This window comes from Corythoichthys intestinalis, chromosome 16 (assembly GCF_030265065.1).
Source record: "Corythoichthys intestinalis isolate RoL2023-P3 chromosome 16, ASM3026506v1, whole genome shotgun sequence".
Taxonomy (NCBI): Eukaryota; Metazoa; Chordata; class Actinopteri; order Syngnathiformes; family Syngnathidae; genus Corythoichthys; species Corythoichthys intestinalis.
This window is the reverse complement of record NC_080410.1, coordinates 44,746,010-44,760,184: the sequence shown is the minus strand read 5'-3', so window position 1 is coordinate 44,760,184 and position 14,175 is coordinate 44,746,010. Positions and strand designations below refer to the sequence as shown.

The 14,175-nt window shown below is 41.1% G+C and overlaps 1 protein-coding gene across 2 annotated transcripts in view; it reads left to right on the top strand.

Moving 5' to 3' along the window:
* The window catches only part of LOC130904304 (mitochondrial import inner membrane translocase subunit TIM16-like), a 285,942-nt gene that overhangs the window by 21,571 nt on the left and 250,196 nt on the right, over positions 1-14,175 (top strand). For both annotated transcript variants that reach the window (XM_057816981.1, XM_057816977.1), the window contains exon 7: positions 8,414-8,464. In XM_057816981.1, the coding sequence (XP_057672964.1) occupies positions 8,414-8,464 (51 nt within the window). The remainder of the gene's footprint in view (positions 1-8,413; positions 8,465-14,175) is intronic.

Genomic DNA, 14,175 nt, shown 5'->3' with positions numbered 1-14,175 from the left:
CATTTGCTACCGGGCCGCACAGAAATAATAATTTAATAACGACCGCATTCTGGCCGAATTAACCCTGTGCCCATGCTTAACACACCAATATCTCTGTCTACTCTAGATATAATACTACGGGATAGATTACAGTGTTGTCATAGAAGTCCATTGATTGGACTGCTAGTAGTACATCTTGTTTTGTGTATATAATATATCTATGTGCGCTTGTCCTCGATAATAGCGTATTACTAGGCCGCGGGCGCAGCACATTTGTTCCCGGAAATAATTAGCCCCCACACGAGCGAAGATAACTGGAAAACAGAAGTCTTTGGAGATATTTTTACGGCGAAAAGGATATTTTTACTGTGAAAAGGGCACCTGACGAGCCTACAACCTCGAAGACACATGAACTGCGAAGGAGTGGATTCGTGACCTGTTTGTGAATAAACAGAGAGATCGCAAATGATGGTGACCTTATTAAACGTACATTTGAGACAACAACTCTACCAAGGTTCTGGACTAAAGTCATTCTGGAATATCCTGACATCGCGACAAGAGCATTGAAAACCTTGCTACAATTTCCAACATCGTATATTTGTGAAGCGGGCTTGTTAATTAATATTTAACGACAAGGCAAAGTCATTAATGGTGAGCGCGGTGTGCAGCTGTTGTGTGCAGCTTACATGGCAGGATGAATCTGAGGAGAACTTTTCTACAAGTCCTTCCATGATCAAATGTAAGTTAATATTCCTTTCTTTCAATTTTTGATGGGTTGCAAAATTTGTCAGAACACCGGTCCGTGAAAAAGAAGACCCAAATAACACCGGTCCGTGGTGCAAAAAAGGTTGGGGACCCCTGGTATAACCCCAAGAACACCATCCCAACCGTGAAACATGGAGGAGGAAACATCATTTTTTGGGGCTGCTTCTCTGCCAAGGGTACAGGACGACTGCACCGTATTGAGGGGAGGATGGATGGGGCTATGTATCGCCAGATCTTGGCTGACAACCTCTTTCCTTCAGTGAGAGCCCTGAAGATGGGTCGTGGCTGGGTCTTCCAGCATGACAACGACCCAAAGCACACAGCCAAGGGAACTAAAGCGTGGCTCCGTAAGAAGCATCTTAAGGTCCTGGAGTGGCTGGAACCCGATAGAAAATCCATGGAGGGAGCTGAAAGTCCATGTTGCCCGGCAGCAGCCCCGAAACCTGAAGGCTCTGGAGAAGATCTGCATGGAGGAGTGGGCCAAAATCCCTGCTGCAGTGTGTGCAAACCTTGTCAAGGACTACAGGAAACGTTTGGTATCTGTAATAGCAAACAAAGGTTTCTGTACCAAATATTAAGTTTGATTTTTGTGATGTATCAAATACTTATTTCATGCAGTTAAATGCAAATTTATTATTTAAAAATCATACACCATGATTTTCTGTTTTTTTGTATTAGATTAGACCTCTACATGCTTTGCAAGTGGGAAAACCAGCAAAATCGGCAGTGTATCAAATACTTGTTCTCCCCGCTGTATGTGCCCTGTTTGATAGAAGGGGCGTTCAAGCCATTTGAACTGGGAGGGATCGAACGATCGGCACATGCCCATTCAAATGGAATGGACGTCAAGCAACGATACTGGCAGCTAATGATGTAATTTATTTAAATAGCAATAAAACAATAGGAGGTTTGTTGGTGTTTTTTTACTAGTGTTGTTCATGGTTCCACAAGGTCTTAAATTAAAGGATCTTGAGTTAGTGATTTATTTTAATTTTATTTTTTTTACATTTAGGGCCAAAGTTACTATAGGGACAATGTAAAAACGGCTCATTTTTGGTTCAACTATCACCATCGATGGCAACCAATGAATTAAAGAGGCCTACTCGGTTTCTTTAATCACCTCCTGGCGTGCAACCGTGGGAGACGGTAGATGGGAGTCTGGCATCAAAGTGTGTTTGAGGAGCAAAGAGAGCACCTCACCATTGAAGATTGTGTGTATGTTTGCATACAAGGCAAAATTGTGTACAGCATAGAACGGGGAAAACTCATTAAGAAAGGCTTGCGAATGAGGGCCTGTCACTTTGGTTAAACAGCTGCTGCTTCGGCACATACACACAAGCGTACACTTAGATTGTGTGTTTAGAGGGTCTATTTGCTCAGCGGATACATCTGTGAGCGAGCGGACCCTCATCGGAGTGTTTGCACAACCAGATAGTAGCTCGTCTTAAGATGGCAGAGCGATCGAAAGCTTTCATAATTTACTTACTTACACAAAAAAATAGATGCCGTTAGAGATGGGAATTGATAAGATTTTTACGATTCTAATTCCCTTATCGATATTGCTTAACGATTCGATTCTTTATCGATTCTCTTATCGATTCTAATTTGGACTAGTGGACTGTATGAGGCTCTGGGTTCAATATGTTTTATGGTTCATTCGCCTCGGGGTGTCTGTTAGAACACAAGGAGCGAAGAGTGGAGTTGGTCTTTGGCACTTTTAATACAACTTGTCAACAGACACAACTATATACAGGCAATGGCACTTGATATGAGAATCACTCAATGAGCAGGTGGAAGCATGCGTGGAAAGATGTTGATGTATTTGTATGTGTTTAAGACTGGAATGTGTGGATATACTAGTATGTGTGGTTCTGAAAGGAAAGAAAATTAGTGCTGATGCAATAAACAATGCAAATTGACTGTAAAGCAGTCAATAACACACATACATGACTCGCAGTGTAATGAACACAAATGGGGGGTGGTGCGCGAGTACGCGCGCACAACCCGGAAGCACGCTGCGTGACACGTGCGGACATCTTGGCCATAAAAGTGGCGAAAACTAAGCACTGTACACTCATATGGATGTAAAACATCTTAAAATGCTAAACTAACACATTCCCTCCTAACACAAATGTGCAAAGCGAATATAATGGCGGGAGCGCAGTGCACGCGCTCAACCCGCAAGCATGCTGCGTGCACGTGCGGTCATCTTGGCCATAAAAGTCGCAAAAACTAAGCACTGTACACTCATATGGATGTACAACATCAGCTTAAAGATGCTAAACTAACACATTCCCTCTTAACACAAATGTGCAACGCGAATGTAAAGTAAACAACGCTGTCCTCGACGCTGCGAGGACGCGCGGAGCAACCAGCCGGCAGTAAAAACACGCAACGGTTGCGCTAATGACATCTCTAATTTATCATATGAACTTTATGGCATGAAGAGGAAATAATTACATTCATTCATGGACGCACAAAAATTAATACTTCCTCTAACAGGTGGCCGTCCTCTGCTCGACGCCTATTCTCGGTCCCAGAATACGCAGCGCGCATGACGTAGGACAATAACAGGGAAGTGACATGAAATCTTTCTAACAGGACTATTAAAATTGCTAATGAAATCGTGTAGGATTATTTTAGGTGCATATATGTTATATTTTTCTTATAGAGTATTTGACGAGAATATGATAGACCCATTAATAGACTTTTTTGGAAAAAATCATTATTTCTTTAAGTAGTCTCATGAATAATGACTTGGCCTGTGAATACCACACAAAAATACACACGGTCCCAGGCTTAACTGGGATTGTTTGCTTTGGTCAGATGAGACCAAGATTGAGCTTTTGGGCAACAAGCACTCTAAGTGGGTCTGGCGTGCCACAAAAGATGCAAATGCTGAAAAGCACCTCATACCCACTGTGAAGTATCGGGGTGGGTCAGTTATGCTGTGGGGCTGTTTCGCTTCCAAAGGCCCTGGGAACCTTGTTAGGGTGCATGGCATCATGAATGCTTTGAAATACCAGGACATTTGAAATCAAAATCTGTTGCCCTCTGCCCGAAAGCTGAAGATGGGTCGTCACTGGGTCTTTCAGCCAGACAATGACCCTAAACATATGGCCAAATCTACACAGAAATGGTTCAACAGACACAAAATCAAGCTCCTCCCATGGCCATGTCAGTCCCCAGACCTTGTTTTGTTGGCAAAAGGGGGTTGTACAAAGTATTAACACCGGGGGTGCTAATAATTGTAACACACATTATTTGATGTCAAATAATTTTTTCTTTATGTGGGATTTTTTCCCCACTGAATGAATGCACTTGTATTGAAGGTTGGATTTTTCTTTTTTTTTTCCCATTAAGGTCCCATATTATTTGAATAAAAAAAAAATATTAGAAGCTAAAAAACACATCTTAACCAGGGGTGCCAATAATTATGGTGGGCACTGTATATATAGTGTTTTTAGTCTCTAGCTTTATCTGCAGTTATGTCAGAAAGGTTCTAATTCTGAACTCAAGAATGTCGTATACGGACTACATGTCCCATGATCACCCTGAGTTCACAAAGCCGATGGGATGAGACCTAGGGGATCGGGGAAATCACTGCTCTGTTATATGATGAGACTTAAGGGATCGGGGCTCTGTGATATGATATCTAGTGAGATGTGCGCGAGAGTTACGGTGCATGAAAAAAGAGTTGACATCACATATACAGCAGTGGTCGCGTATGTTCTTTGCTGCTCGAGTCCAGTACTTGACAATGAACGAGGTTATGAATGCCACTCACAAAATTCATGAGACAAAAATATGATGCATTCAGTTCACGTTCGCCAAAAAATATGAACGTGTTCATGAACGATCGTTCTTTGAACGCATTCATGCACAACACTGATCAGCAGAATCTCAAAATCCGGTGACTGGTACTCGGTTGCAAAAATAAGCGATCGGGACATCACTAAAAATGATCGCTGCCAATGCGTCGAACATTTATTGACGTCAATTGCAATAAATGACTTAATAAGTCCCACGCCCCAGTCTTCTTCATTCACTCCAAACATAATACTAACTGTCAAAAGAAATCTCCTTTTCCCCCACAATTCATCTCCGGGTGCATCAACAACTTGAATACATTAGCGCCACATGTCGTCAGGGGTGAAAACAATTTGAGGGCTGCAGTTACTTTTACTATGTCAGATACCACCATGTAGAGGAAATAAACTTTCCTTGTTGAGGAAATATGGTAAAAATAAATGCGTGTGTGTTGTTGAAGATTAGGTCACCACTAAGGGGCATCGTATCTGTGGGTGGTCTTCCTACACATACATACTCATTCAGTTTAGATTCACTTTTCGCATGTCCACATGGGAAAACATTATCTCCAATACTTTTTACCAAGTAAAATACATCAGTTTTTAAGAATAATGTGTTTTTCTCTCGGTGAATATAGAACACTGCATAACTGTTTTTGACATTGGAGTGCTTTTCGCTTTTGTTGGACAGTCACAAACGCTCACACGATGTCGGGTGACAGCGTTTGATGCCACGCGTGGCCCGGTCACAGCCTGATCTCATTAGGCTCCATTTCCTCCTAATCAGGGATCCCTTTCTGATTGGCCGCCGTGATTGATGGCGAATGTGTTTGGGGTTGGCCGGGACTCGCTTAAAAGGGGTTCACGGAGAGGTTAGCTCATTGCTAATAATAAAGTGCCGAGTGGACGGGAAACTTTCTCTAACTATAGTCTGCTGATGCTAGTGTAGTTTTAGTCACCATCTGGTTGAGGAGCTTCATGCTTTTCAGGTTCCATATAAAGGAAAGTTAAGAAGATGCTTAGCTGCACTGATCAAATGTTAGTGTTTTTGACAGGAGAGGGAAATTAAAGCAAACAGTGATAATTATATACGCCTATTTACGAGGAAAGGCCCAAACCCTCCTGTCAGAAAACCGCAATTAGAAATGTTTATATTTGCCTGTGTTAATAGTTTAAACAGTAAATCAACCACAAACTATTAAAAACAATTTCAAAAATAATATTACATCATTAGCCTTAGAATAAACAGCACATAAAGATGATTTGGCTTTTAAAAATTGTACATTAAAATGCAGAGGTGGGTAGAGTAGTCCAAATTTTACTCGAGTAGCGTTACCTCTAAATAATATCACTCAAGTAAAAGTAGCCATCCAAAAACTTACTCAAGTACAAGTATAAAAGTAAACTATCGTTGAAAAGAATACTCAAGGAGTAACATTGTGAGTAACTGCTTACCATGTCTGTTTTTATTTTTTTTTTTTTGCAAAACTTTATATATATGAACTGTTACAATTATAATGCAGGCATGAAAATCTCTCACATTTCGGCGAAATTCGCCGTTTTGAAGTAAAAAAGGATGACCTACGTGAATCGTGTAGATCCGAGGAGAAATTTTTAAAGGGGGGTGGGGGGGGTCTGGTGTAGGCATGCGCCGGTTACCTTCACGGTTTACCATGCTATTAAAACATCGCGGTTACAAAACCACTAAAATTTTCCGTCATACAATAGTACGTAATCGTTATTTTTCATGTGTCAAAAATGCAGCCAGAAGTGGCTTGGCGCGGCAGCGCTTACCCTTTCCCCTGTTTGATGCTGCGTGTGCCAGTGACGCTATTCCAGCAAACCCAAAAACAAGCACTCCAAACGCAAGGCGTACTTTTCTGCAATTTATTGATCTCTCACATCGTGGCAACTGAAATATACCAAATGAATACATTTAAAACGTTGTACAATCGTATTTTTCCAAATGTGAGTAGCTTCAACAGTTTAGCTTCATGAAAAGGTTCGCCAAAAAAACCCCCCACACATTTTCCTTTCAAATTCAATACACAAAGTTACTAAAAACTTACAAAGACGAATGATAGGCAAGGCTTAGCAAGGAGAGCAACTTCATTGAGGTTAATCACAGCCGCTGAGAGAGAAACAAGTTTGAATGCAGGAGGGGAGAAAAGAGCGTCAAAGATCGTTAATTACAACAGATGATCTTGTTCTAAGCTCAAATTCACGTTCGCCGGGAGAGGAGAGGTCTCACTCCCAATTTTTTTTAGATGAATGCATTTGCCAGCATATTGAATTTGGTGAGTAATGGTTTCAATCGTTTTCATATTTTGTGTTATGACAAGTTACTGCCGTTCGTTCCAGCTTGCATTGAACACTGCCAGAGCTAGCCAAATCTCTGGTGAAAAAAATAGCTCCCGTTAAGTTAGCGTCAAGCTTGTGTATTTAATGGTAATATAAAAGCAGTGTTGTCAGTAACGCGTTATGTGAGTAATGCGTAACAGTAATCTGATTACTTTCTTTCAGTAAAGAGCAATCTAACGCGTTCATTTTTCTAAATCCGTAATCTGATTAAAGTTACTTTCCTTGATGCCTGTGCGTTACTATTTTGTTATTGCCCCATAATGTATGTATAATGAAGAATACTGTAGTCATGGGAGTGACATCACGTGTCACATTTTCTAATCGGGGATGGAAAAAAAACAGGTGACGCGTTTTACCATGATGCGTGAGCCGTGAGCGCTGGGAATTTGCGGTCAAAACAACATAGCCTTGCTATCTCGCCAGGATGCAATTAAATAGGCAGGAGATATACTACAAACGGCTGCATTTGCACACTGGAAACACAGCCATTACTTCACATTTTTGTCCAGTAAAGATGACAAAAATATCTCCTTGCGCTAGCTCTAAAAGACTGTTGACCGCTAAAGCATCCAATTCAAGCACCCCCTGGAATTACAGCACAACGGGTAACAAGACAGCCAGGACTTTTTGATACTGCTCGTGCTCAATCCTCTGTTCAAGCTCAGTTGTTGTTGAGGGTTTTGAAAGCTTAGGTTTAAAGAAATTCTAAATATCCATCTTGCTTCCTCAGCTGTAGTTTTGGCTAAGCAAAGCAAACGGCTGTCTCTCAGGTGTTAACCCCTGACCCATTTTCATGCCTGATAATGTACTACAGTGCTTCTCAATTATTTTCTGTTATAATTTAGACGGTGTTTTGATGTATTTAGCGGGTTAATTCCCATTTACATGGAAATGCGGGTTACATCGCCATCACAGGAATGGAACTGGTATGTAAACCGTGGACTACCTGTGTTGCCCAACGACAGCCCCAAAACATCACTGCTCTAGAGGAGATCTCCATGGAGGAATCGGCCAAAATACCAGCAACAGTGTGTGAAAAGCTTGTGAAGAGTTACAGAAAATGTTTGGCTTCCGTTATTGCCAACAAAGGGTACATGACAAAGTATTGAGATGAACTTTTGGTATTGACCAAATACTTATTTTCCACCATTATTTGCAAATAAATTATTTTAAAATCAAATAATGTGATTTTCTGTTTTTTTTTTGTTTCCACATTCTGTCTCTCATGGTTGAGGTTCAACCATGTTGACAATTACAGGCCTCGCTAATATTTTCAAGAGGGACAACTTGCACAATTAGTGGTTGACTAATTACTTATTTGCCCCACTGTAAATGTAACGCGTTGAAATGTGGGAAAGCTGATAAGTTTAGCTGGGGTTCTCACTGAAAGTTTTCTCCTGTCAGACATAGAAACTAGATGTATCACTTCAACGTACTTCCAAAATGTGTCCCAAGGGTGTGTTTTAGTAAAAATAATAATATTACTGTTATCCCTGTAGGACAAGATGCTGCGAGTGTTTGACCCAAGAGCCCAGCTGAAACCAGTTCAGGTGAGTTTCCATTTTTTTGTTTTTACTTTGCATTAAATACCAAATTAGCAGTCCTATAAGAAGTCAGTTCTCCCCATGAAGTACATGTTACTCTCAACTCTTCCAGCTGCATTTGTGTGTAAACAGTCCACTCCCTTTGCTTAATGAATATCCCACCCACCCATCAATAACGCCTTAGCTTAATACTTTGAACGTTTATGCTTTGGCAAACCAAGTGTTGTCAGATTCTTATACACGCAAAGCCAGCAGCGTTTAGTGGGAGACCTCCCATGGTGTTGCAATTCCTTACATACTGTACTATGGCTGAACGGTATTGAAAAAATGACATTGAGATTTTTTGAGGGTTTGAGATGTATATTGCGATATTAAAACTAGAAGATTTTTCACCAGAAGACTTCTCTGTTTGTTTGACTCTCCATGAGCACATTGTATTCCTATAATACTGATTAATTAGGCTCGAGCGTATGACGTGGCACTCGCGAGGTTTCCGCCGCTATCGCCATTATGGAAGCGGTAAACATAAACAGTGAGGCATTTCAACACAGGTTGCTCTTTAAAAATGGTTGGAAATTATTGTGCGGTAAAGAATTGCAACAACCGATCGAATAGAAAGGAGAATGTACAGGACTGGTGCGCATTTGCTACCAGAACGCACAGAAATAATAATTTAATAACGACCGCATTCTGGCCGAATTAACCCTGTGCCTCTGCCCAACACACCAATATCCCTGTCTACTCTAGATATAATACTATAGAATAGAATAGAATTAGAATAGATTAGAATGTCGTCATAGAAATCCATTGATTGGACTACTAGCAGTACATCTTGTTTGTGTATATAATATATCTATGTGCGCTTGTCCTCGATAATAACGTATTACTAGGCCGGGCACATTTGTTCCCGGAAATAATTAGCCCCTACACGAGCGAAGATGACTGGAAAACAGACATCTTTGGAGATATTTTTACGTCGAAAAGGGCACCTGACAAGCCTACAACCTGGAAGACCCACGAACGGCGAATGAGTGGATTCGTGACCCGTTTGTGAATAAACCGAGCAATTCGAGCATGTCTGTGCAACAGGACGATCAACTTGTAAATGACGGCGACCTTATTAAACGTACATTTGAGACAACAACTCTACCGAGGTTCTGGATTAAAGTCATTCCGGAATATCCTGACATCGCTACGAGAGCATTGAAAACCTTGCTGCAATTTCCGACATCGTAGCTTTGTGAAGCGGGCTTCTTAATTAATGCTTAACGACAAGGCGAAGTCGTTAATGGTGAGAGCGGTGTGCAGTTTTTCTGTGCAGCTAACATGGCAGGATGTATCTGTGGAGAACTTTTCTACAAGTCCTTCCATGATCAAACGTAAGTTAATCTTCCTTGTGTTTACAATTAATTCAACCTGAAAAGAAAAGGGCTGACGGAAGAAGCTGAAGCATATTGAAACCCGTCCCAAGTATACCATATAGGACGTAGAAAATATCGAATATCAATTTTTGACATTCAGATTTTGTAATGATTACAAGTTTGTTTTTTGTGTTTTTTATAAAAAACATCCCCTCTGATTGTTCATTTTCCCAATAGTCCATAGTCGATCGTGGCAATGTGCTCGTTATGTTGATTAGATCCAGTAGACTAGTTCATAATTCAGTAATTAGTTTATTCAGTTGATTCGATCCAGAAGATAGGGAATAGCTGAGGGCCCATGGTAGGCCGTGTCCGCCACCCTCCTTTTGTTGACTTAATCCTCATCGCAGTTTTCGTTCCTTGCTGACTCTCGACAAACAAAAGTTTGTGTAGTGTTTACTTTGGAATCCCTGCATTTGCGCATTTTGCGGCTATGGTTACCGTTACGCGCATGCGCAGAACCACATCGTTGCAATTTTTGATGGGTTGCAAAATTTGTCAGAACACCGGTCCGTGGAAAAAAAGACCCAAATAAAACCCGGTCTGTGGTGCAAAAAAGGTTGGGGACACCTGCTCTAGTCCGATGACCTAGACCTATCACCGCCACTCTCTTCTCGTGACAACAAATGACTGAGAATAGTGAAAGACGGGAGTACAGCTGTTCTCTGCTTAATGCGAATGGGACATACTGTATATCAGGGGTCATGAATTAAAAATCCTCTGGGTCCGAAATTAAAAAAATTCCAACAATCTCGGGTCCGGAAATATTTTTAATGCTTCTTATTTTCCCAAAAATACAAACGTATCTATTTACGTGGCCATGCTGATAATTACAACATTAAAAAATGTAAATAAAATATAAAAGGTGCATAAAACTTAAAAAGTGCTTTAATTGAATCATTAAATAGCAACATAAGAGCATGTTCAAGACTTTTTTTTTTTTAATTGTGGATGCAGACAGGGGGGTTTGCTTTATTTTTTGACAGACCTCTTCTTTTTGCTTTCCATCAAGCAAAGTTTCAGCAACTGCACTCATACAATCTTTGACAATCGGTGCGTCACTGAAAGACTTTTTGTTGTGACCCAATATCCCCGCTATTCTGAGGGAGCATTTATTTGCGCGTTGCTGTGCAGTGAATAAATGAACCATGAGCCTTGAGGTGCGATCATACTGAGCCCTTAATTCCGCTATTTTTGGAAAACGGATTGCAGAGTTCATAGGGAAACTTTGCAAAAAAGCTGCATGCTTCGTCTCATAGTGCCTTTTTAAATTGCTGCTTTTTACAAGCGCTTCCGTCTCTGAACACATGAGGCATAGCGGTCTTGTGCTGCCGCCAGGTAAAATGAACAAAAATGTGTTGGTTCACTCCTCCTTAAACACAGTTTTCTGCATCAGTCTTGCGTAGTTTTGAGCACGCCATTTGCCGTACCTTTTCGCCTCTTCCTCCAACTTCATTCGGCTCAGTTTTTGGCTGTCACTCCGCGGAGTCTGGAAAACGAGCGTGAGACATGCTGTATTAAAAATAACTTTCAAATGCTTCACTCCCATTGGCTGGCTCACGCCCGTCATCGCTAAGGTTTTTGTTTGTTGCCCACCTCCACACTGCAAACCCTCAGAAAAAAAATATTTTTGTTGTTGCAACGTATATTAGTCCAGACAGCTTGAGATCCGGTCCAGACGGCTTGGGAGTCCGGAACCGGACCGAGGTCCGCAGTTCTGTGACCTCTGCTCTATATTTTATAATTTAGATTTGGTATAATTTGCTACTCAATGCGTCTTATATGTTCTGATTTCAGGATGAGAGATTTAGACTTGTATATGTTAAATTATTATGTACTGTGTTTAATTCGAGATGTCTCTGGTTGCACAATGAAATGCACTTTTCCGAGCATGCCGTGTGTCCATGTTACTTTGTCACCTTTTTCACCCCTAACCAGTTTGCATGCCTGATATGACTAAGTCTAATACGTATTTTAGTCATCAGGTCACTCCCTGTTTATTTGGGAACATTTCGTGCACAAGCCAAAGTTACTGTGTTGTCAATGTAAAGGTAGTCATTGGCAGCCAATGAGTTAACATGCCCAGCCATAACATTTTTCATCCTTGAGATATTCTGACGAAAGCAGATATTTTATACGGACCTGTGTATAGAACTGTTTTAAATTGTGAAAACGCACATGTCTCCTTACACTACGTCCGCCCTTCTGAGGCAAACCTGCCTTAAGACGCCATGGTGGAAAAAGCAACAAACCCGCTTGGGGTTTAGCGTTCCAAACCATACTGTGGCGAGCTGAACTTAACTGTACTTGCACGGTGGAAATGTGGCTTTTGACTCTACTGCAACAAAACTGTCAACTCCCCCCAAAAATTCAGCTCTTACCTCCCACTCTTGATTCTTCGAGCACCAAATAGGGAGCGCGCAGTAGCCCGCTGAGTCAGCAAACACAGTCTGTTCTGTTTTAGCCACATGGCGTCAGCCCAAATCAAATTGATTCGAGGCTTGATATCCTCCCCGCTTTGGTCTGCTGCTTCTGCTTAGTCAGGTGTCTGCTTCAATTTAAGATCTGCCTGAAAGCAGAAAACGTCTGAAGCAGATCAGGTGCGCGACCGCACAAATGGCGATGAGTCTGTAACACTAGGAAACGTGGTCAAATCAAGTTTTAGACGGGCATGAAGTGTTGATTTGTGGACGTAAGGAGCTGTACTTCAAATTTAGACATTACGAGACACCTCGACAGGCAGTGTTTTATGAGCAGACTCTTAACGAGCTCTAATTTTTATACCGTACGTGCCAAAGCGTCTCACTTCGGAGCGCTACCAGGCCTCGGAAAATCCTATTCGGCAATGAGGTGTCCAAGATTCTGACACTTCATTTGTGGCAACTGGTGTCCCGGTTTCCCGGACGGTAATGTCATTAAATATGAACCGTTCCTTTCGGGTGGCCAGCGCTGAACTGGCGTCTGCCGTAGCCAGGTGGGGTGAATATAGGCTATAATTATGGCCCGGCTCTTGCTGTATTTATGGGAAATAAGGCTATGACGGTAATTAAAGTCTCGGACAGGAGAAGTGGTGTATACTGCATCTGTAATCAGTGCAAGGCAAGGCAAGGCAAATTTATATATATAGCACAATTCAACACAAGGCAATTCAAAGTGCTTTACATCACATGAAGATTATAAAAATCACTTTTAAATCAATACGACGTAAAAACCAAGACAAAAGATCGCATTTAATCACAAATAGAATAAAAATAAATAAATAAAAATAAAACAAAAATATAACAAAAACTACTACTAATAATAATAATTGAAATCAGCAATGGAGATAAGCACAAGAGGAATAGAAAGCAGGTAGATTTGAAATATATAGCCAGTTATGGATATGCAGTGCTAAACAAAAGCGTTTTTAGCCCTGATTTAAAAGAGCTAACAGTTTGAGCATACTTCAAACGTTCAGGTAACTTGTTCCAGAGGTGAGGAGCATAATAACTAAATGCTGCCTCACCCTGCTTGGTTCTTGTTCTTGGAATATGCAGAAGACCGGTTCCAGACGACCTTAGGGGTCTAGATGTCTCATAGGAATCTAACAAGTCAAGCATGTATTTTGGTCCAAGGCCATTAAGTGTTTTGTAGACGAGCAATAGTATTTTATAGTCTATCCTATGACTCACTGGAAGCCAGTGTATCGATTTCAAAACCGATGTAATGTGGTCCAGCTTCCTTGTATTTGTGAGGACTCTGGCTGCAGCATTCTGTACTAGCTGCAGCTTCCTGACTGATTTTTTATCAAGACCCGTAAATATACCGTTGCAATAGTCCAATCTGCTGAAAATGAATGCATGCATAAGTTTTTCCATGTCTTGTTGAGTCAGAAGCCCCTTAATTCTGGTTATATTTTTTAGGTGGTAATAAGCGGATTTAGTGACGGACTTTAGATGGCTATCAAATTTTAGGTCTGAGTCAATAATTACGCCAAGGTTTCTGACTTGATTTGTAGCTATAAGTGACATTGTGCTAAGTTGCCCGCTTATCTTTGACCTTTCCTTTTTTGGCCCAAAAATGATCACCTCTGTCTTTTCCACATTTAACTGGAGAAAATTCTGGCACATCCATTCATTGATTTGATGAATGCATTTACTCAGGGAGACTAAGGGACTATAATCATGTGGGGACACAGAAATGTACAGTTGTGTGTCATCTGCATAGGCGTGATAGGAGATGTCATACTGTTCCATTATCTGAGCTAACGGAAGCATATAGATGTTAAATAAGAGTGGTCCAAGAATTGACCCTTGT